Raw genomic sequence first — 24,437 nt, forward strand, 5'->3', positions numbered from 1 at the left:
TCAAACAGATTATGGCCATCAGTAAAAAAATGGAGGAAGATAGAGTCAAACAGATTATGGACATCTGTAAAGAAATACAGGAAGATGTAGCCAAACAGTTTGTGGCCTTTAGAAAGGAAATATACTTAAATCACTAAAACAAATAAAAGAAACAGAGAATTGTTCAAACATCTGAAGCAATTGAAGGAAAAACAGTAAAATACAGTCAGACAGGTGAAGGAAATCAACAAAACGGCTCAATAACTGAAGATAGAATTAGAGATAGAACTAAAGTAAACACAAATGGAGAAAACTGTGGAGAAAAAGAACTTAGTGAAGGAAACAGGAACTAGAGATGTAAGTGTTGATATAATGTTCTTTTGAAATGTATACACCTTACCCTTGTTCATTCAAATGCTAATTTCTCTTCCCCCCTCTCTGGTTTCAATTCAGACATTGCATTGTGATACTTTTTCTAAGCATCACCTGTTGGTATAATGTTCTCTCAAAATATAGACACCTTACCCTTGTTCATTCAAATGCTGATTCCCCCCGTCCCCTAATCTCTGGTTTCAACCCAGACATTGCATTGTGATACTCATTCTAAACATCCTGTCTCAACTCTTGTGTAAACAGGCCAAAATTAAACAACTAGACACAAAGTTGAGCTGGGAGGAGCCAGAGGACAGGAAAGAGGGGAGGAGCTAGAGGGCAAGAAATGAGCAGGAGGAAAAGGGGTGAGAAGAGAGCTGGGTGAGAGAGCTGGAGGAGGGATCTTGAAACTATGTGGAGATGGACTGGATATAATATTTCACAAAAAGCAAGTATAATGTGGGAAATCTAAGTGTTAGGGCTTGGAGGTTTAAGATGGAGTAACTATTGCCCAGCATTCTGTTCTAGGTTAACTAAATAAACCCAGTCTCTGTGTGGTGATGTGGTTATACAGCTGTTTAGGACTAATAGCAGCTTTACCAGGTGATAATTAATAGTAAATATTATTAGTATCATACAACAAATGGCTCCCAACTAATCTAAGTATCCACAGCCTTTAAATCATACTTAAAGATAATTTGTACCCAGTGATAAAAGCAAAACTAAAAAACTTAAAAACTCCCAGATCAGTTACTGACTCTTTAAGAGAGACTCTTAAAACAGCCAGGAGCAAAAGACAGCCTCCTGTGGGCAGACCTGAGACTTCTATAACAAAACTGATTGCTGCTGAAGTCTAACTGAGGGGTAAATAAGCATGGCTCCTTTATGCTGTGGCTGGCTCAATTGTCTCAGCTCCATAGCCATGGCAGATTAAGAAAGGAACTGAACGCAGACAAACCTCTAAACAGACTTTTGCCTAAACTGCATCTAAAATTAAAAAAAAAAATGCCACAGCAGAGGGTGTTTTCATCTTTTTTGGCTTCATTTTGGTTGTCATATTCATGTATCTGGTGGGAATATGTTTCATGGTGTTGGTTCTTCTCCGTGCCTTCTCCAAGAAAGTTCAAGGAGAAAATGGGGAAAAAGCCAAGGATTGGGGTACTAAGTTACAGATAAGAAAAAGGGCACTCTTCCTAATAATTAGATTAATAATGGCCAAAATTCAAAGTTCCTTGGCTGCAAGATATTTTTCAGCTCTTTCTGGTCAGGGTCTGCCAATCCACTGAAACATCAACTTAAAATAACCAACTGGGCTTTGTTTGTTACAGCGTAAATTGGCACAACAGACCCAACTTAAAACTTTCTTTTCTCTTTGCTTGATTTTCATTTAAAGGCATTGCGTTACAATGATACTGATTTGAAAATATATATATATATATGTGTGTGTGTGTGTGTGTGTGTGTAAATATCTGAACAATTTGGTGAAGGCACATGCCTTTCTTCCCCACACAAAGTAAAAAGAAATCTCTAAGTTCTGGATCAAGCTTATTTACATACTGAAAGCCAGGATGGCAACTGCTGCTGTTTAGCCATTTGCAGAGATACTCTAAGATTCAAAATGACAAAATTTTCTTTAAGGTTACCATGTAAATTCTTTTTTCTTAATAATAGATGTTATGTCCTTATTGCTCTGAAGGTTGGACTCACATCATTTTTAGGTTTATGTAAAGACAGATAATGTCACACTGCTCTGGAAACTGCCTTATCCTTTTAAACATGAAACATTTTCATGGGGCATTAATGTTGATCATGCCTAGGTAAAAAAGGTACAAGAGGCTTAAAGATGGCAAAGTACATGCCAACTTAGTTTAGTCCTAAAAACTGAAAAATTATATTCATATCTTTAAAAACCAAAACTGTCCTTCCCATATCAAAAAGGGGGCAAGCCAAAGAATAGCCAAAACCAATGTAAAAACCCAGGTACAGGATACCTAGGATATACTTATATGCTAATGCTAAGAGAGTTTATATAAAGTTTGGCTATAAAGGCATAAATGTCCATTCTGTATAAAAAAAAGCGTCAAGCCAACACAATAGCTACTATCAATGTAAAGTCCAGGTACAAGATCCCTAGGATATACTTAAATGCTAGGGGTAAGAGAGTTTATATGCTAATGCTAAGAGAGTTTATATAAAGTTCAGCTATAAAGGCATAACTGTCCAGGATGTATAAAAAAGGGGCAAGCCAAAAAATAGCCACTATTAATGCAAAGCCCAGGTACCAGATGCCTAGGGTATGTTTAAATGCTAAAGGTAAGAGGGAGTTTAAATAAAGTTTGGCTATGAAGGCATAACTGCCCATCCTGTATAAATAAGGGGCAAGCCAAAAATTGCCACCATGTAAAACCCAGGTACAAGATGCTGTAGGGTATGATTAAATGCTAAAGGTAAGAGGGAGTTTAAATACAGTTTGGCTATAAAGGCATAATTGCCCATTCTGTACAAACAAGGGGATAGGACAAATAGCTACAACATATATAAAAATCTAGAGCTTAATCTCAAAACAGGTACAAGATACCTATAGTATACTTATATTCTAAATTAAAAAAGAATTTATATAAAGTTTACTTAAAACATGAATTTTCTATAGCTCAAGGCAACCAGCTTGTCTCTAATGGGAAGCTTCTCTAGGGAAATAGGTAGCAACTTGACCTAATACAACAGGCATGCAAGAGCCCAAAAAGATATTTTAATCTATCCAACCTTGTTTTGATTTCAACATGATAATGATTGTATGTTCAATAATAACTTATATTGCTAATCCCTATACTGGGGAACAACTCTAAAACTAACTGAGACATAAAATATGTCTCCAGCTAAAAATTTCAACAATACTTGGCCAATAAATCCTTGGCTATAATATCCTCAAAATGTATTATGCTAACCTTTTAATTTGCATAGATAAAATTGGCTTACAGTTTAGTTTCATCCTGCACATCTCATACATTTCTAACTTTAAAACTCTATACTGCTTGTAAGAAAGTATATGTTTGCAGAACAAAAGAACTGGATACCAAAGATGCTAGATCAAACCTAACAGAATCATTCTTCAGCATGCTGAGACATTGACACATCTGTTCCAGCATCTTGCATGTTCCAGCATTTTGCTTGTTCCTGCCTCAACTGCTTCAATTGCTTTTTTCTCATCAAAGCCTGCTCCCAAAAGAACTTTGAAGAAAGCTACTAATCTTAATTGTTCCAGCATTTTAGACTGTTCCACAGAGGACTTTTATTAAGCCTGAAATTTCTCAACATTCAAAGACTGGACCATAAACGTTATTGCTTGCTTAATTATCCATTTTCCCCAATTTTATTTGGGCCCCCTACAGGATTTCTACATGACCAAAATGTCAGCTAGAAGAAATCCAGGAGAACGGCATCCAATTTTCCTTAAAGGGGGTTGTGTATGTTTTTGGTTGTTTGCTATGGCTACGAAATTTTATTGTCATTGGGAGATGTTTATTATTAATGGTCTCATTCAAAGTGAAATAAGGAATATACAGGGTTATCTTTTTTTTTTTCAATGCAGTTTATTCAGGAACCTTGAACAATCATCTGACCCTGGGGAAAGCCAGCCCACAGCTTAAATAGCCTCTGGGTAGCCAACCCCAGCGTGTCACGTGGGCAATGCAGATAGGTCCACATACATGGAAGCAAGCCAGATCCTCAGCCTTAGCCAAATGTGGAATTGTTCGTGACAGAGAGCACTCACCATCTGAAAGGTGAAAGGCGGAAACCAGCTCCATCTTTAAGGCATAGCATTCCGCAGCTCTCTACAGTTCCCCCTTTTTGTTTTAGACGCATCAGGGAAGAGTAGAGGTCTGATCTCTGATATTAGAAATAAATTGGGACTTTGTACCGATGTTCATTTAGGTGTCATCCACCCAAAGAGCATTAGACCCGTCCGATACCTTTTTCTCAGAGGCGGGTCCTGGGGCATCGACCCGCATGCAATCAGACATGCTCTTCTCTGGGTCGAAAGCGGCTGACCCTGAGTGCACTGCTTAGCCTCGTATCCTGAGTGTAACATTTTAGCTTTTCATGGTAGCCAACCATGCTTGGGGAGACTGTCCTGCTTCAATGGCTGTAAAGGCCGGAATGGTCATGGCTGCATTACGCTGTTGTGGGACTCTAATCTTGCATATATACCACAGGCAAACCAAGGAGACCAACACCAGAAGGCCTGCTAATGCTCCCATGCCTGCCCATTCCTTCAGATGAATCATGGCTGCAGCAATCCAAGATGATAATCCTGTGGCTAGTCCTGCGTCCACTCTTTTAGAATTTATTGTGACAATGGCCACTCTCAGCTGCTCCATCGTAGTATCGAATTCTCCAGTCCAATTACCTAAAATATAGCTCGACAATTGTTTAGACAGATTTGCAGCACAGGAAAAATTCTCATGTTATGTGCTAGTGCCTCAAAGTCCAGCATATTTTCATTGACAGCCAAGTTGAGCGATTTGCCATAGGGTATCATTTTGCTCCTGCACGAGGTCAATCCTCTGATTGAACACCATCAAGCTTCCTTTTAGTTGAGCATTAATTCCTTTATGTACAACTAAGGCATGGGCTACATTGGCTAAATGATTATTCAGGGTCTGAGCAGTCTGCCCAGTATGACTCATGGCTAATGTCCCGGTGGTAGCTCCAACAGCCGCCAATGAGATGGTAGTAACAATGGTGGCTGTAGTTCCAAGATCCCTTTTCTGTCTGAAGAGAGTCATAGAGTGAGGGGCATCAACGGGCACAGGCACCCAGCGAGGCATGCGAGTAACCAGGGCATACCTAAATTCACTAGCATTCCAGCATTGGGCAAAAACCCAAGTATCATTACCACAATTACTTGGCTCTATCTGGCTAATAATGAATAAAAACGGGGGATATAAACAAACAGGTGTGGGCTTATAGGAAATATTATGAGAAGACTTAACCCCCTTGTTGGAACATCCTGCATCAGTTCTAGAACTAGCAGTGGTGGTGTCCGAGGTCTGAGTAGGTTCAGGAGACCATTGCCCCCAGGGGCGAGACGTGCTCCATGCCAATTGACTAACTCCATGTTTTCCTCCACTTTTGAAAGTCATTTAAGGTTCTTGAATTATTTTTTTCCCTTTTTTTTAAAATTTTTTCATCAATTACACTTTATTCATTCTGTATCCCCCCATAAGCCCCTCCCTCCTCCCCTCCCAATACCACCATCCCTCCTCTCTCTGCTTGCATGTCACTCCACAAGTCCACTGATAGGGGAGGTTCTCCTCTCCTTTCTGATCTTAGTCTATCAGTTCACATCAAAAGTGGCTGTATTGTCCTCTACTATGGCCTGGTAAGGCTGCTCCCCCCCAGGGGGAGGTGATCAAAGAGCAGGCCAATCAGTTTATGTCAGAGGCAGTCCCTCTTCACATTACTATGTAACCCATTTGGACTCTGAACTGCCCTGGGCTACATCTGTGCAGGGGTTCTGGGTTATCTCTATGAATAGTCCTTGGTTGGAGTATGAGTCTCTGGGAAGTTCCCTGTGTTCAAATTTTCTTGTTCTGTTGCTCTCCTTGTGGAGACCCTGTCCTCTCCAGCTCTTACTATTTCCCAGTTCTTACATAAAATTCCATTCACTCTGCCCAACAGTTGCCCATCAGGCTCAGCATCTGCTTTGATAGTCTGAAGGGCAGAGGCTTTCAAAGGCCCTCTGTGGTAGGTTTCTAGGTTGTTTCCTGTTTTCTTCTTCTTCTGATGTCCATCCTCTTTGCCTTTCCGGATGGGGATTGGACATTTTTGTTAGGGTCCTCTCTCTTGCTTAGTTTCTTTAGATGCACAGGTTTTAGTGGGTTTTTCCTATGTTGTATGTCTATATGAGTGAGTACATATCGTATGTGTCTTTTTGCTTCTGGGACAACTCACTCAGGATGATCCTTTCCAGATCCCAAGATTTACCTGCAAATTTCATGATTTCCTTATTTTTCATTGCTGAGTAATATTCCATTGTGTAGATGTACCACAATTTCTGCATCCATTCTTCAGTTGAGGGGCATCTGGGTTGTTTCCAGCTTCTGGCTATTACAAATAAAGCTGCTACAAACATGGTTGAGCAAATGTCCTTTTTGTGTACTTGAGCCTCTTTTGGATATATGCCCAGAAGTGGTATGGCTGGATCTTGAGGAAGCACTATTCCTAGTTGTCTGAGAAAGCGCCAGATTGATTTCCAGAGTGGTTGAACAAGTTTACATTCCCACCAGCAGTGGAGGAGGGTTCCCCTTTCTCCACAACCTCTCCAGCATGTGTTGTCACTTGAGTTTTTGATCTTGGCCATTCTCATGGGTGAAATCTCAGGGTTGTTTTGATTTGCATTTCCCTAATGGCTAGTGAGGTTGAGCATTTCTTTAAGTGCTTCTCTGCCATTTGGTATTCATCTACAAAGAGTATCAAAGAACCTCCATATGGAGATGGCTTCAAATGTGGAAAACAAACCACTCGGGTAAAGAAAATACCCTCGCTTCATGACAGACAAATTCTGTCAAAAATGGGCAAACTTAAATGTAGGTCAAGTTGACTGCTGATCTCTGCCAAGACAGGGTAAGCAAGTTCTAAATAGTTCCTGTTTCACATATATGTCTGTCAAATATTCTGAGCCAGAGGGCTGAAGATGATGCTCCAACATTACAGAAGGTTATGGATGACTATTCAGGCAGCAGACTGTCTCTGTCAAATTTTCATCTTTTGGAAGCTGCTAACATGCACTTCCTATTTTTTCTAATAACTAATTTTATTCCTTCTCAATTCTCTGATGGCGTTGAAGACCAAACAGTCATAGTGCCACAATTAAGCTTTAGTAGGTTAGAAGTTAAAAAATCTTTTCATATAGGTAATACCAATGAGGATAAAAGTTAATTTAGGTATAGAACTTTTAACTTTTCAAGATAGATAGGATAATCAGATATATTCTCCTAAAATACCCTCTCCGTGTACTAAATACACATGGACTAGACATTGCACATGTAGATTTGACCTAACAGTTTTCATAATTTCATAATCATGATTGTATTGAAAGGAGCGAAAGGAGCCTTTTATTGGACTTACAGGGGTAAATGTTGGTATAATGTTCTTTTAAAATGTATACACTTTACCCTTATTCATTCAAATGCTGACTTCTCCCCTCCCCACTCTCTGGTTTTAATCCGGATATTGCATTGTGATACTCATTCTAAGCATCCTGTCTGAACTCTTGTGTAAACAGGCCAAAATAAAGCAACTAGACACAATGTTGAGGGGGGAGGAACCAGAGGACAGGAAAGAGGGGGGAGCTAGAGGGCAGGAAATGAATGGGAGGAGAAGGGGTGAAAAGAGAAATGGGAGAGAGAGCTGGAGGAAAGATCTTGGAAATACATGGAGATGGACTGGACATAATATTTCACAAAAAGCAAGTATATGTGGGAAATCTATTGTTAGGAAACTATAAGGGCTTGGAAGGTTAAGATGGAGTAACGATTGCCCAGCATTGTGTTCTAGGTTAATTAACTAAACCTGGTCTCTGTGTGGTGATTTGGTTATACAGCTGTTTAGGACTAATAGCAGCTTTACCAGAAGATAATTAATAGTAAATATTATTAGTATCATACAGTTTCAACTGTATGATCACCTGTTTCAACTTTGTGTAAACATGACAAAATAAAACAACCAGCCACAATGTTGAGTAATAGAGAGGAAGTAGTAGGTGGGAGAAGGGAAGAGCCAGAAGACAGGAAAGAGTGGGAGGAAAAGGGCAGGCGAGAGCTGGGAGAACAGAACTGAGAGAGAGAACTTGGAACAATGTGGAGAGATGGACTGGACCTAATATATCACTAAAAGCAACTATAATGTGAGTAATCTAAATGTTATGAAACTATGAGGGCTTGGAGGTGTAGGCTGGACTAACTATTGCCCAGCATTGTGTGCTAGGTTCATTAAATAAATCCCAGTCTCTGTGTGGTGATTTGGGTATACAGCTGTTTAGGATTAACAGCAGTATTAATAAAAAATAAACCAATACTAAATATTAGTTGTGACTTACAACATGTAAGCATAACCAATAGACTACAAAAAATGCAAGAAAGAATCTCAGGTGTGGAAGATACAATGGAAGAAATCAATGTATCCATCAAAGAAAATGTTAAATCTAAAAAGTTTCTGACACAGACTGTCCAAGAAATCATAAAACCTAAGAATAATAGGAATAGAGGAAAAAGAAGATTCCTCCACCAAGGCCCAGAAACCATTTTCAACAAAATCATAGAGAGAATTTAGGAAAACAAGAGCCCTAGAGAGCACCCAATAAATTAGACCAGAAGAGAAAATCCTCCCACCACATAATAATCAAAACAGTAAGTATACAGAACAAAGAAAAAAATACTAAAAGCTGCAAGGGAAAAAGGCCAAGTAACATATAATGGCAAACCCATCAGATTCACACCTGACTGCTCAACAGAGAAGAGTATGAAAGCCAGAAGGGCCTGGACAGACATCCTGAAGAGATGTCAGCCCAGATTACTATACTCAGAAAAACTCTCAGTCCTCATAGATGGAGAAAACAAGATAATCAGTGACCAAAACAAATTTTAACAATACCTACACACAAATCCAGCATTATAGAAGATACTAGAAAAAAATATAATCCAAGAAAACTAACTACTTTCAAGAAAACACAGGAAATAAATAACCTCACTACTGCAAAACAAAAAGTAGCCAAGCACACGAACACACTACAACAGCCAACATCAAAATCAAAGGATCTAACAGCTACTGGTTGTTAATCTCTCTCCACATCAGTGGACTCAACTCTACAATGAAAAGATTCAGACTAACAGAATGGAGTCATAAACAAGACCCAACAATCTTTTGGATACAAAAAACATACTTAAGTCACCAAGATAGACATTCCCTTAGAGTAAGGGCTGGGAGACGGTTTTCCAAGCAAATGGACCCAAGAAGCAAGCAGGAGTAGCCATTCTAATATCTAATAAAATAGACTTTGTACCAAAATTAGAAAAAAAATGGGGAAGGACACTTCATACTCATTAAGGGAAAATTCCACCAGGAAGACATTGCAATCCTGATCATCTATGCCCAAAATACAAGTTCACCCACATTTGTAAAAAAATGTTAGTAAAACTCAAACCACACATACATCACCACACATTAATAGTGGGAGACCTCAACACTCCACTCTCACCAAAGGACAGGTCAACAAAACAGAAATTTAAACAAAGAAATATTATCTCTAACAGATATCATGAATCAAATGGACCTAACAGACATCTACAGAACCTTACACCTAAACACAAAAGAATTTACCTTCTTCTCAGCACCTCCTGGAACCTTCACCAAAATAGACCATATGGTTGGTCATAAAGCAAGCCTCAACAGATACAAGAAGATTGAAATAATCCCTTGTATGCTATCTGATCATCACGGACTAAATCTGGACCTCAACAACAACAGAAATAGCAAAAAGCCACACACACATGGAATCTGAACAACTTGCTACTAAATGACAGCTGGGTCAGGGAAGAAATAAGGAAAGAAATTAAAGTCTTCCTAGAATTCAATGAAAATGAAGACACAACATACCAAAAATTATGGGACACAATGAAAGGAGTGCAAATAGGAAAGTTTATAGCACTAAGTGCCTACAAGAAGAAGTTCAAAATATCTCATTCAAGCAACTAAATGACTCACCTAAACGCCCTAGAAAAAAAAGAAGCAGACGCACCTAAAAGAAGTAGATGGCTGGAAATAATCAAACTCAGGGCTGAAATCAATCAATTAGAAACAAAGAAAACAATTCAAAGAATCAATGAAACCAAGAGCTGGTTCTTTGAGAAAATCAACAAGATAGACAAACCTATAGCCAAACTTCCTAGAAGCCAGAAAGACACTATTCAAATCAACAAAATCAGAAATGGAAAGGGGGACATAACAACAGACACTGAGGAAATCCAGAAAATCATTAGCACTTACTTGAAAAGACTATACGCCACAAAATTTGAAAATTTAAATGAAATGGATGATTTTTTTGATTGAGTCCACTTGCCAAAGCTGAATGAAGGCCAAGTAAATCATTTAAATAGTCCTATATCCCCTAAGGAAAAAGAAGCATTCAACAAAAGTCTCCCATGGGAAAAAAATAGACTGAACCAAGGACCCAACAAAGAAAGAGAATTTCAGGCCAATCTCCCTTATGAACATTGATGTACAAATACTCAACAAAATACTTGTAATACTCAACCAAATACAAGAACACATGAAATATATCATTCATTATACCAAGTAGGCTTCAACCAAGGCATGCAGGGGTGCTCCAATATTTGGAAAAATCCATCAATATGATCCACCATATAAACAAACTGAAAGAAAAAAGATAACTTGAAAATCTCCTTAGATCATAAAAAATTATGTGACAAAATCCAGCATCCATTCATGTTTAAAATCTTGGAGAGATCAGGAATACAAGGCACATACGTAAACATAGTAAAGGTGATATACAGCAAGTCTATAGCCAACATCAAACTCAGTAGAGAGAAACTTAAATCAATCCCACTGAAATCAGGGACAAGGCAAGGCTGCCCACTCTCTCCATATCTCTTCAACATAGTTCTGGAAGTCCTTGCTAGAGCAATAAGACAATTAAAGGAGATCAAGGGGATACAAATTGGAAAGTAAGAATTCAAATTATCACTATTTGCAGATGATATGATAGTATACCTGAGTGACCCCAAAAATTCTACCAAGGAACTCCTACAACTCATAAACACCTTCAGCAAAGTGGCTGGATACAAAATTAACTCACAAAATCAGTAGCTCTCTTGTATACAAAAGACAAAAGGGCTGAGAAAGAAATTAGAGTAACAACACCCTTCACAATAGCCACAAAAGACATAAAGGACCTGGTGTGACCCTAACCAAGCAAGTCAAAGACTTGTATGAAAAAAATTTTCCATTCTCTGAAGAAAGAATTAAAGAAGATATCAGAAGATGGAAAGATATCAGATGCTCATGTCTTGGCAGGATTAACATAGTAAAAATGGCCATCTTACCAAAAGCAATCTACAGATTCAATGCAATTCCCATCAAATTACCAACACAAATTTTACAGACCGTGAAAGAATTCTCACCTTCATATGGAACAAGAAGAAACCCAGAATTGCTAAAACAATCCTCTACAGTAATAGACCTTCAGGAGGTATCTCCATCCCTGATTTCAAGCTGTACTATAGAGTAACAATACTAAAAACTGCATGGTACTGGCATAGAAAGAGACTGGGAGTCCCAGTCAAAAGAAAAAAAAAAAACACCAGGAAGAAAGGCAGTGGGACTAGCCACGGGTCATCCAGTCTTTACCTTGAAAAAGTCTCACAGACCTGTGGGTACGAGCCACCATCACTGAACTGGGCCCAAGCCAGGAGCACAGAGAGTTGTTGGGCACCCAGCTCTCTGGCGCAGACAGAGCTGTGCACCCCAGGGCAACAGAGACTGGGAGTCCTTGTTGGGAGTAAACCCCACAGGGAAGGAAAGAAACAGGGGCCTGAATTAGGTCATCCAGTATATCCCTGGGAAAGGTGCCTCAGACTAGCAGGCTGGTGTAAGCACTGCCAGCCCAGAGACCTGCTTTGTACCAACTATTCCTCACAGACAAAACTGTGCATCCCAGGACACAGAGACTTAGAGTCACTGTCGGGAGAAATCCTCACAGGGAACGAAGCAAAGGGGACTGGCTTAGGCCACCCAGTATATCCCTGGAAAAGGCCCTGCAGACTGGTCCAACCCAGGGACCTGCTGTGCACCAGATAGCCTGCTGTTACCAGGAGAGTGGTACTCAGCTGCCACAGATTAACGTTTGGGTACTGAGACACAGAGCCCCAAAATCAGACCTACAAAAGCCTGGGATCCCCGAGATCAACCCCCAGATACTGCTCTAAGGGGCAACCAGTTATCCCTAACAAAACCGACCAAACCAAGAGACACACAGTTTACAGCAGCAGCTCACTAAATTTACAGCAAGAAACCCAGAAGCAGGGCAGCTGCCTCCAGGACTTCTCCGTGTGAGAGGAGAGCTCTCTTGACTAACAAGGACCAGAGTTACCACGCAGGTCTCTATGGCTGAGGTGAGCTGTGGCAACTCCTGAAAAACACCAGCTGTACAGTGACTATACCCAAAAAGCTGAGGAGGCTTCCTTCAGGAAAAACCATCTTCCTGCCAAGGGGATTCTCTCCACCACACGACTCCAGGAAACACCAGAAAATAACACCCAACACCTAAGATAGCCCAATGGGTAGATGCCAGCATAAAAGCTCAACCAACAAAAGACAAAGCAATATGACATCTCCAGAACTCAGTTATCCAGGGGCAAGTAGCCCTGGACACCCCAGAATAAATGAAATTCAAGAAGATGACCTAATATCTACGCTCATGAAGAGGATAACAGAAGAAACAAAAAAAAATGTGTAAAGACCTAGAGGAAGATAAACTCAAAAAGAATATGGCCATCTGTAAAGAAATAGAAAAAGATAAAAACAAGCAGACTATGGCCACCTGTAAAGAAATAGAAGAAGGTAAAGAAAAACAGATTATGGCCATCCATGAAGAAATACAGGAAGTTGCAGCCAAACAGTTTGTGGCCTTTAGAAAGGAAATACTTAAATCACTGAAAGAAATAAAAGAAACAGAAGATTGCTCAAACAAACAGCTGAAGGAATTGAAGGAAAAACAGGAAAATACAGTCAGACAGGTGAAGATAATCAACAAAATGGCTCAAGACCTGAAGATAGAATTGGAAAAATTAAAGAAAACACAAATGGAGGAAATTGTGGAGAGAAAGAACTTAGGGAAGAGAGCAGAAACTACAGAGGTAAGCATAACCAATAGACTACAAGAGATGGAAGAAAGAATCTCAGGTGTGGAAGATACAATGGAAGAAATCGATGTATCTGTCAAAGAAAATGTTAAATCTAAAAAATTCCTGACACAGACCGTCCAAGAAAACCAAGACAACATAAAGACAAACCCTAAGAATAATAGAGGAAAAAGAAGATTCCCTCCTCCAAGGCCCAGAAAATATTTTCAACAGAATCATTGAAGAAAATTTTCCCAACTTAAAGGAGAAGCCAAATAGAATAAAAGAGGCCTACAGAATAACCAATAAATTAGAGCAGAAAAGAAAATCCTCCTGCTACATAATGATCAAAACCATAAGTATACAGAACAAAGAAAAAATACTAAAAGCTGCAAGGGAAAAAGGCCAAGTAACATATAATGGCAAACCCATTAGAATCACAAATGACTGTTCAACAGGGACTATGAAAGCCAGAAGGGCCTGGACAGATATCATGCAGACCCTAAGAGAACACAAATGTCAGCCTAGGTTACTATACCCAGCAAAACTCTCAATCCTCATAGACTGAGAAACAAAATATTCAATGACAAAAACAAATTTCAACAATACCTACAAACAAATCCAGCGTTACAGAAGACACTAGAAGGGAAAATACAACCCAGGAAAACTATCTACTTTCAAGGAAACACAGGAAATAATTAACCTCACTACAGTAAAACAATAAGCACCCAAGCACACAACCTTATGAGCACAGCCGACATCAATATCAATGGATCTAATAGCTACTGGTCATTAATCTGAAGTACAGATTCCAGGAACAAACAGCAAAGGTTACAGATAAGCAGATGGCTAGAGGTTCCTTTAAGAACATATCCAACAAAAATCAGGACATGGCTTCACTAACAACCCCCAAAATCAATGGCTATTTTCATTCATCGAAAACACAGGAAAAATAATTTTAAAAGTATGCTTATCCAGTTATTAGAGGCACATAAAGAGGTAACGGACAAATCTCTCAAATAAATAGCCACACAAATGGAGGCAAGTAAAGAGGAAATCGTGGGGTCTAGAAAAGATCATTCTGTGTGAAATATCCGAGAAGGAGAAAGACAAACACGGTATATACTCACTTATATAGACCTACGAGATATGATAAACATAATGAAATCTATACACCTAAAAAAGATAATCAAGAGAGCAGACATGGGGTAAGATGATCAATCCTCGTTTAGAAAGACAGATGGAATGTGCATTGAACGTATGACAGGAGCCTACTGAGGGCATTAGTTCTTACTACAAAAGCCTAAATGTCATAAAATTTGAAAGATCTAAATGAAATGGACATTTTCCTTGATAGATTCCATTGACCAAAACTAAATCAGGATCAGATAGAAAGACTGAATAGTCCCATATTCCCTAAGAAAACAGAAGCAGTCATCAAAAGTCTCCCTTAAAAAAAAAAAAAAGGCCAGGGCCAGATGGTTTCAGTGCAGAATCCTACCGGACCTTCAGAGATGAGCTAACTCCAATTCTGTTAAAAATATTCCACAAAAGAGAAACAGGAGGAAAATTACCAAGGTCTTTCTAAGAAGCCACAGTCACCTTAATAACTAAACCAAAAAAAGACCCAAGAAAAAAAAAAGAGAACTTCAGATCTATCCTTCTTATGAACATTCTTATGAACTCAATAAAATACTTGCAAACTGAATCCAAGAACACATAAAAGTTATTAACCACCATGATCAAGTAGGCATACAGGGTGGTGCAACATACAGGAATCCATCAATATAATCCACAATATAAACAAACTGAAGGAGAAAAACACATGATCATCTCCTTAGATGCTGAAAAAGCATTTGACAAAATCCAACACCGATTCATATTTAAAGTCTTGGAGGGATCAGGAATAAAAGGCACTTACCTAAACATAGAAAAGACAATATACAGCAAGCCTATAGCCAACATCAAACTAAACGGAGAGAACTTGAATCAATCCCACTGAAATCAGGGACAAGGCAAGGCTGCCCACACTCTCCATATCTTTTCATCATAGTACTTAAAGTCCTAGCTAGAACAGTAAGATAACTAATGGAGATCAAGGAGATAAAAATTGGAAAGGAAGAAGTCAAAGTGTCACTATTCGCAGATGATATAATAGTATACATGATCGACCTCAAAATGCAACCAGGGAACTCGTTCAGCTGATAAACACATTCAGCAAAATGGCTGGATTCAAAATTAACTCAAAAAACCAGTAGCCCTCTTGTATATGAAAGACAAAAGTGCCGAGAGAGAAATTAGGGAACAACACTCTTTACAATAGCCACAAATAATATAACGTTACTTGGTGTGACTCTAATCAAGCAAATGAAAGACCTGTTCAAAAAAATTTTTTGATGTCTCTGAAGAAAAAAATTAGATAGAAGGTGGAAAGATCTCCCATGCTCATGGATCGGTAGGATTAACATAGTGAAAATGGCTAACCTGACAAAAGCAATCGATAGAGTCAATGTAATTCCCATTAAAATTCCAACAAAATTCTTTATAAAATTTGAAAGAACAATTCTAAATTTTGTATGGAAAAACAAAAGACCCAGAATAGATAAAACAATCCTATACAATAGAATAACTTATGGAGGTTTCTCCATCTCTAACCTCAACCTGTACTACAGAGCAATAGTAATAGGAACTGCATGGTACTGGCATAGAAATAGAAAGATTGATCAAAGGAATCAAATAGAAAACCCACACATAAAGCACATACCTATATATACTTGATTTTTCACAAAGAAGCCAAAACCATTCAATGGAAAAAAAAAAAGACAGCATTTTCAATAAATGGTGCTTGCCTAACTGGATGTCCTACATGTAGAAATATGCAAATAAATCCATACTTATCATCCTGCACAAAACTAAGGTCCAAGTGGATTGAAGACCTCAATATAAAACCAAACACACTAAATGTGTTAGAAGAAAAGTGGTTAAAAGCCTTGAACTCACTAGCAAAGGAGACAACTTCCTCAACAGAACACCAAGGGCAAAGGCTCTAAAATCAACAATCAATAAGTGGGACCTCATGAAACTGAAAAGCTTCTGTAAAGCAAAGGACATTGTCTTCAGGACAAAATAACAGCCTACAGACTGGGAAAGGATCTTCACTAACCTTATATCTGACAGAGGGCTAATGTCCAGAATATATAAAGAACTCAAGAAGTTATAAAGCAATTATTCAAGTAAACCAACTAAAAATGGGTTATAGAGCTAAACAGAGAATTCTTTGTAGAGAAATATCTAATGGCAGAGAAATACTTAAAGAAATCCTCAAAGTCCTTAGTCATCAGGGAGATACAAATCAAAACAACCCTGAGATTTTACCTTATACTCATCAGAATGTCTAAGATAAAAAACTCAAGTGAAAACACATGCTGGAGAGGATGTGTGGAAAGGGGAACCCTACTCCATTGCTGGTGGGAATGTAAACATATGCAACCAATTTCAAAATTAACCTGTCCCTTTCCCAGGTAGCACTTCCTCAAGATACAGCTATACCACTCCTAGGCATATATCCAAAAGATGTTCATGTACACAACAAGGATATTTGCTCAAGTTGTTTGTAGCCGCTTCATTTGCAATTGGCTGAAGCTGGAAATATTCCTCAAGGGAGGAATGGATAAAGAACTTCCATTTACATAATGGAATACTACTCAGTAATTAAAAACAAGGAAATCATGAAATTTGCAGGCAAATGGTGAGATCTAGAAATGATTATCGTGAGTGAGGTATCTCAGAAGCAGAAAAACACACATGGTATATCCTTACTTATAAGTGGATATTAGACATATAATATAGGATAAATATACTAAAATCTGTACACCTAAAGAAGCTAACCAAGAAGGAGCACCCTGACTAGTAAGATGATCAATCCTCCCTCAGGAAGGCAAACTGGACATTGGAAGAAGGAAAAAAAAAGAAAACAGGACAGGAGCCTACCACAGAGGGCCTCTGAAAGACTCTACCCAGCTGTATGTCAAAGGAGATGTTCAGGTTCATAACCAACTTTGGGCAGAGTGAACAGAATCTTAGGAAAGAAAGGGGACAGAGAAAGACCTGGAAGGGACAGGAGCTCCACAAGGAGAGCAATGGAACCAAAAATCTGGGCCCAGGAGTGTTGCCAGAGACTGATACCCCAACCGAAGACCATGCATGGAGATATCTTAGAACCTCCCCCCTCAAATGTAGCCCAGTGCAGCTCAGTAACCTAGTGGGTTTCCTTGTAAATGGAACAGAGGCTGTCTCCAACATGAACTCAGTAGCTGGCTCTTTGAGCATCTCCCCCTGACTGGGGAGCAGCAGATAGAGGAGGACCTTCCCTATCAGTGGACTTGGATAAGAGCATGGAAGGCAATGAGGGAGGAGGGTGGGAATAGGAGGGAATGTGGGAGGGGGCTACATCCTGGATACAAAGTGAATAAATTATAATTAGCCAATGTAGCTCATGTCTTAGTTGTACATAAAGGAATTAATGCTCAACTAAAAGGAAGCTTGATGGTGTTCAATCAGAGGATTGACCTCTTGCAGGAGCAAATTGATACCCTATGGCAAATCGCTCAACCAGGCTGTCAATGAAAGTATGCTGGACTTTGTGTCACTAGAATACAACATGAGAATTTTTCCTGTGCTGCAAATCTGTCTAAACAATTGTCGAGCTATATTTTAGGTAATTGGACTGGAGAATTCGATACTACGATGGAGCAGCTGAGAGTGGCCATTGTCACAGTAAATTCTACCGGAGTGGACGCAGGACTAGCCACAGGATTATCAACATGGATTGCTGCAGCCATGAATCATCTGAAGGAATGAGCGGGCATGGGAGTGTTAGCAGGCCTTCTGGTGTTGGTCTCCTTGGTTTGCCTGTGGTATATATGCAAGATTAGAGTCTCACAACAGTGTGATGCAGCCATGATCATTCAGGCCTTTACTGCCATTGAAGCAAGACATTCTCCCCAAGCATGGTTGGATACCATAAAAAGCTAAAATGATACGCTCAGGATGCGAGGCTAAGCACTGCACTCAGGGTCAGCAACTTTCGACCCAGAGAAGAGCATGTCTGATTGCATGCGGGTTGATGTCCCAGGTCCCGCCTCTGACAAAAAGGTATCGGACGGGTCTGATGCTCTTTGGGTGGATGACACCTAAATGAGCATCTGTACAAAGTCCCAATTTATTTCTAATATCAGAGATCAGACCTCTACTCTTGCCTGATGCGTCTAAAACAAAAAGGGGGAACTGTAGAGAGCTGCGGAATGCTATGCCTTAAAGATGGAGCTGGTTTCCGCCTTCCACCTTCCCGATGGTGAGTGCTCTCTGTCACGAACAACTCCACATTTGGCTAAGGCTGAGGATCTGGCTTGCTTCCATGTATGTGGACCTATCTGCATTGCCCCCGTGGCACGCCTGGGTTGGCTACCCAGAGGCTATTTAAGCTGTGGGCTGGCTTTCCCCGGGGTCCGAGGATTGTTCAATGTTCCTGAATAAACTGCATTGAAAAAAAAAACATATTAATTAAGATCATTCCAAATAGAATACATAGCTGGTTTTAACTGATCTGTAGTTTTTTTTCAAAATGTTTCTATAATAAAGAATAAATAATTTTCTGGAGAAAAGCAAAAAAAAAAAACAAAAACGAAAAGAAATGCAGATCCTGTTTAGTCTTGTATTGGAACAAGGTCATACAGTGGCTGGTGTGTTCCATTTTACAGTTTGGATAACTGAAATACACACACTATGCCGTAGATTCATATTCAGAATTCCAGTGGGCTTTTGCCTTAAATTCTGGAGAGCATGATCCTATGGTTGCAAATTTCTTAGAGATGGTGAATGTGTTGGAGATGCCCTTGCAAACTGGGGTTGATGGTGCTTCAGCTTGTACATCCATTGGAATTCAACAATGTTTTCGACATTATGACATGAAAACTGTTACAGATATAACTAATAATCCTACAGGTCAAACAATTATGAAAATATCTAACAGTAGTTTTTAAAAGATGGTCATAAAAAGAAGGGAAACACAATATTTCCCAAAAATGATTAACAATGATTTATCTATTAATGAGATAAACACCTGTAAGAAACAGTGGAATTTGGAAAGGACTGCTGAATTAGAACAGCATATAAAGGTCCTAATTCCAAAATGCAGAACAGAGAATGTGTTACGCTGGGAAAGAGATTTTGCATATATTCATATAGGAGAAGAGAAATTATGGGTTCCATCAAAACTAATAAAAATCAGATATGACAGAGGAAGATCACACAGAAGAAGAGAGAAATCAAGAAGACTAAACAGAAGAGGTAACATAAATTGATGATTCCTTCACATGGGAACAACTGTGAAAATGAGAAATAAAAAATGTCTCCAGCCAGAACTTCAATATTACATGGCCAATAAACATTTGGCTGCAATATCCTCAAAATTTATTATGTCATTCTTTTAACTGGCATAGATGAAATTGATTTACAGTTTCATTCCATCCTGAACATCTCATACATTTATAATTTTAGGACTGTATAATACCTGTGAGAAATTATATGTTTGTAAAACAAAAGGACTGGGCACTGGAGATGCTGGATGAAACCTGACAGAATTCATCCTTCCTGCATGCTGAGACATTGATACATCTGTTCCAGTATCTTGTATGTTCCAGCATTCTGGTTGTTACTGCCTCAACAGCTTCAGTTGCTGGTTCTCATCAAAGCCTGCTCCCATGCAAGCTTTGAAGACTGCTACTAACCTCAATTGGCCCAGTATTTTAGACTGTTTCCAAACAGGACTTCTATTAAATCTGAAATTCCTCAACATTCAAAGACTGGACCACAAATGTTAATGCTTGCTTAATTAAGCATTTTCCCCAATTTCCTTTGGGCCCCTTAACAGGATTTCTGCATATCCAAAAGTCAGCTAAAAAAATTCGTGAGAACAAAGTCCAATTTCTTTTAAAGGGGGGTTGGGTGGGTTTTTGGTTGTTTTCTGTGGCTATGAATGTTTATTGTCATTGGGAGATGGTTATAAGTTGTTAATGATCTTATTCAGAGAGAAAATAAGACTAGGCTATCAGGTATTGCAAGCTAATTGCTAGTTAATCAACTCATAATCATTTTAGACCTTAGTCTAATTTATCACCGCAGTATACATCCTAGGTTTAACAGATAGGTATGACAATATATATAATTGACCTGTCTAAAGGTCAATTATATGAAGATATGTAAGTCTTCAAAAACTTCAGAGACCTGATGTATATGACTTTTAAAAGGTTTTTTTATTATATTCAAGATTCTTTGACAATGAGACAGGACATCTCCTGGCAGCACTCAGCCTATCTCAAAGAAGGTGATGAGCATAAAATAACGTTCATATCAAGATGGCTTCACATGTGGCAAATGAGCCAGCTGGGCAAAAAGAAAATGCCCTTGTTTCACAACAGACAGAATTCGCCTAAAATGGGCAAGCTTAAATGTCGGCTGAGTTGACTGTGGAACTCTGCCAAGACAGGGTAAGCAAGTCCTAAATAGTTCCTGCTTCACATACATGTCTGTCAAATACACTGAGTCGGAAGGCTGAAAATGATGCTCCAACATTATAGAGAGTTTGGGGTGAGTGTTCAGGCAGCAAACTGTCTCTGTCAATTTTTTTATTTTTTGGAAGCTGCTATCACTCACTTCCTATTTCCTCCAGTGTCTAATATCATTCCTTCTCAAGTCTCTGATGGGGTTGAAGACCAAATAGTTATAGTTTCACAATTAAGCTTACATTATTTAAAAATTAAGAAAATGTTTTCACATAGGTAATAACAATAATAAGGATAAAAGTAAATTTACATATAGAACTCTAAACTTATCAAGATAGGATACTCAAATACTTTCTCCTTAGTTTCCAAAGGCACAGGGATTGGACATCGTACGTGTAAATCATACCTAATAGTTTCCATAACTGTTTTATAATTATTATTGTATTGAAAGAAAAGGAGGCTTTGTTGGACTTAAAGGGGGGAAATGTTGGAATAATGTTCTTGGGCAATGAATACAATTTATCCTACTTCATTCAAATGGTGATTTCTCTACCCCACTATGTGGTTTCAATCCTCACATTGCATTGAATAATGTCTCAAGTTTGTGTAAATGTGTCACCATTTGTTCTCTGTATTGTCAACAAAACAACAAGCCAATGCTGAGTAATGGAGAGAATAGGGTGGAACATCCTGGTCCTAAGGGAAGGAGAAAGAAATGAGTAGGAGGAGAGTAAGAGGACAGAGATCTCAGAGGAGAGGACCCAGAACTGTCAGGAGAGATTAACCCAGACTTAAGAAATGACTAAAAGCAGTTTAATATGGGAAATTGGAATAGGAGGAAGCTATGTGGGATGGATGTTTAGGACTGAGTAATTATTGCCCAGCATTGTGCTCTAGGTTAATTAAATAAATCCTAGTGTCTGTGTGGTGATTTGGGTATACAGCTACTTTAAGAACCACTGGTGTTTAACGAAAAGACACATCAATAGTAAATATTAATAATCAACAGGAGGACCCAAAAGAAATATTTCCACCGGCCAGCACGAAGACATTTAAGAATATGATGCCCCATTTCCAAAAAGTGGAATAAAAGTTTTTTGGTTTTTCAGTTTGTTGTGTATTGTATGGTCTTGGTCACTGAGGAAACATGGTATAGAAGCTTAGGCTCAGGGTTTTTGTGTGTCATCAGAACAATAAAACTCTATCAAAGATATGCTCTTCTATTTTGTCACTTCAATTAATTTCTCACTCAAGCATCTCCATGAAAGATTTGTATAAAGCCTCAAGGAGATTTTTACTGTTGAGTAAGAAAAATTCATACTATAATTTTAAAGGAGAAATTTGAAAGGTTTAATATTTGGGTGAACATAGCTGCTCACAGAAGATCTGGGGTGTTAAGCAGTCATGCCAGTCATATATAATAACTTTGTATTTGGTTAGGGATACTCCACAGTTCTTCCAAACAACTTTGAAAGTATTGCTGTTATTCACCTACTCTCAGTAAATGTTAAGCTCCTACTGTGGAAGACACCACACAGTCTTTTTCAGGACAAAGATATCACTGCAAAAACAAACTACAATCTTTCTCCTTGTTAGCTACCTTTCATAGTGCCAGATGTTGTTATGTAGAATGCTGTTAAGTAAAGACAGCAATGTTCTTATCCAGAACTTATCCCCTTATATTGCAATACCAACCTGCAAGACAACATGGCCATTGGTGCAATAGTTACATAACTGCTATAGGAAAACCAAACATTTCTGGTTATATCTGAAGCTTGCTTCCGAAGAAGAAAGTCAACCTGATAATTGAAAAGCCACTTAGAAGGCCAAGGTTTGGGAGGAGATAGGCCCTCGGATAAAATCTACTGTTCTTATCTTGCTAAATTGTCTTGTTAAATTTCCTTCTATGAACTGATTTTTAATCTGAGGTCATCCCTTAAATGAAAGTACAAGACAAGTGCATTTTTATTTATGTTTGAAGTCATTAAAATCATTGAATAAGACTCTTGCACTTAATAAGACAATGACTAAGCTCAAAGCATATATACTATTTGAACTATTGCTGAGTTGTTGTCATCAGTTCACTGACGGGTTGGTATTATATTGAAGCCACTTACCTCAGTCACAATGGTGGAGAGAAAAGTGCTTTGGTCATACACCCAGCCATCCTTACAGGGCTCTGTATCTGGCTCTATCACATTGAAGAAGGTATCATTAGAAGGTAGGAGATGCCACTGTGGTTGAACAAAGCGACGACACTTCTCTGGCCTCAGGTTGGAGTCCAAGGGAATGGAGATTCTCAGGAGGTCATCTTGGCTCAGGATCCTGCTGTCATTGTCAGAGACGTTGCCACTATCTAAGATGGAGACCCAGCATCGATGACCAGGGATCGCTGCAGTGAAGTTTTCCAACAGTATATGAGGTGTCAACATGATATTGCAGATCAGAAAGTAAGCCATCTGAAGGATTTGAAATCTCCCCATGCCTCCGACCAGATTCAGGAGATCGTGAAAGGCCATAGAGGCTGAATAACTGTCTCCAACGGGAAGCAGAAATACTTATACCTAGGTAAGTATAAACCTTTAAACAAAGTTCTGCTTCACAGAAACACACTATGTAGGGTTGATGTTCAGTTCTTCCTAATGTGCTTTTCCTTGCTTACTTCAGACCAGAGTCATAGAACTGGAATCTGTAGGTTGTTGGCATTAGGGAGTGACCTGTTTCCTAGACTAACAAAAAAATGCCTGGTAATATAATTTTTTTTTTTGTAATCCAGTCTGTTAAATATTTACTTTCTGAGAACCTTTGTGCACCATCCCCCATGGTTAACTCTGGAAAATGATCTGCAAATTCCTTGAAAATAAGCCAGAGTCATTCTGTTCCTCTACATGCAGCTTTTTGTAGAATGTAACGCATACTGGGAATAACAGTGAATTATTTTTCATTTTGTATTTTTCGCAAGTATTTTGCTTCGTCTTGTCTTGAATTGGTTCAACACAGTTAATAAAAAGAATCTGGAGGTGATTGCAAATCAGTTATGTTGCAATTCTCCACCTTTGCTACCTGACCTGATTTAGATCACTTTATTCCTACTGTAAACATATGAAAGTTGTTAGAGACTGGATAAAAACAGGGCCTTAAATGCACATCACTGCAAGTCTCATTTAAAAGTTTGATGATTCAGACAGCAAGTGTGAGGGGCTCTTGTGATCTAATGCAAAATGTGGTTTCATGTAGACATGCAGTAAGCCAAGATAAGTGTTGGAGATTTTGTAGTTCCATGAGTAACAGAGAGGCACATAGAGAGTTACATTTCCTAGTAAGGGGAGCATGGGCAGTCTCTGGCATGAACTCAGTTGTCTTCTCTTTGATAAACATCCCCTTATGAGGTGGTCTTACTAGGCCACAGAGAAAGAGGATACAGACAGTCCTGATGAGACCTGATAGGCTAGGAGTTCACTGTATCTTTAGAAATCCATTCATTTCTTTTGCATAAATAATTCTGATAAATTGAATAAACACATGAATAGACTCATACCTTGGTGTATATAGGGCAGTTAAGTGTGGGATACCCTGGCATATTGATGAGAAATATAGTATTAGC

General features: G+C 38.8%; 1 protein-coding gene across 5 annotated transcripts in view; it reads right to left on the minus strand.

Annotated features, from left to right (window-relative positions):
• The window catches only part of LOC132654765 (solute carrier family 22 member 19-like), an 89,600-nt gene extending 66,028 nt beyond the window's left edge, over positions 1-23,572 (minus strand). For 3 of the 5 annotated variants that reach the window (XM_060386040.1, XM_060386048.1, XM_060386036.1), the window contains exon 1: positions 22,951-23,572. In XM_060386040.1, the coding sequence (XP_060242023.1) occupies positions 22,951-23,352 (402 nt within the window). In that variant the 5' untranslated portion in view covers positions 23,353-23,572. The remainder of the gene's footprint in view (positions 1-22,950) is intronic. The other 2 variants (XM_060386024.1, XM_060386027.1) reach the window with 2 other exon arrangements.
• Between the last annotated feature and the right edge of the window lie 865 nt (positions 23,573-24,437).

This window comes from Meriones unguiculatus, chromosome 1 (assembly GCF_030254825.1).
Source record: "Meriones unguiculatus strain TT.TT164.6M chromosome 1, Bangor_MerUng_6.1, whole genome shotgun sequence".
Classification (NCBI taxonomy): Eukaryota; Metazoa; Chordata; class Mammalia; order Rodentia; family Muridae; genus Meriones; species Meriones unguiculatus.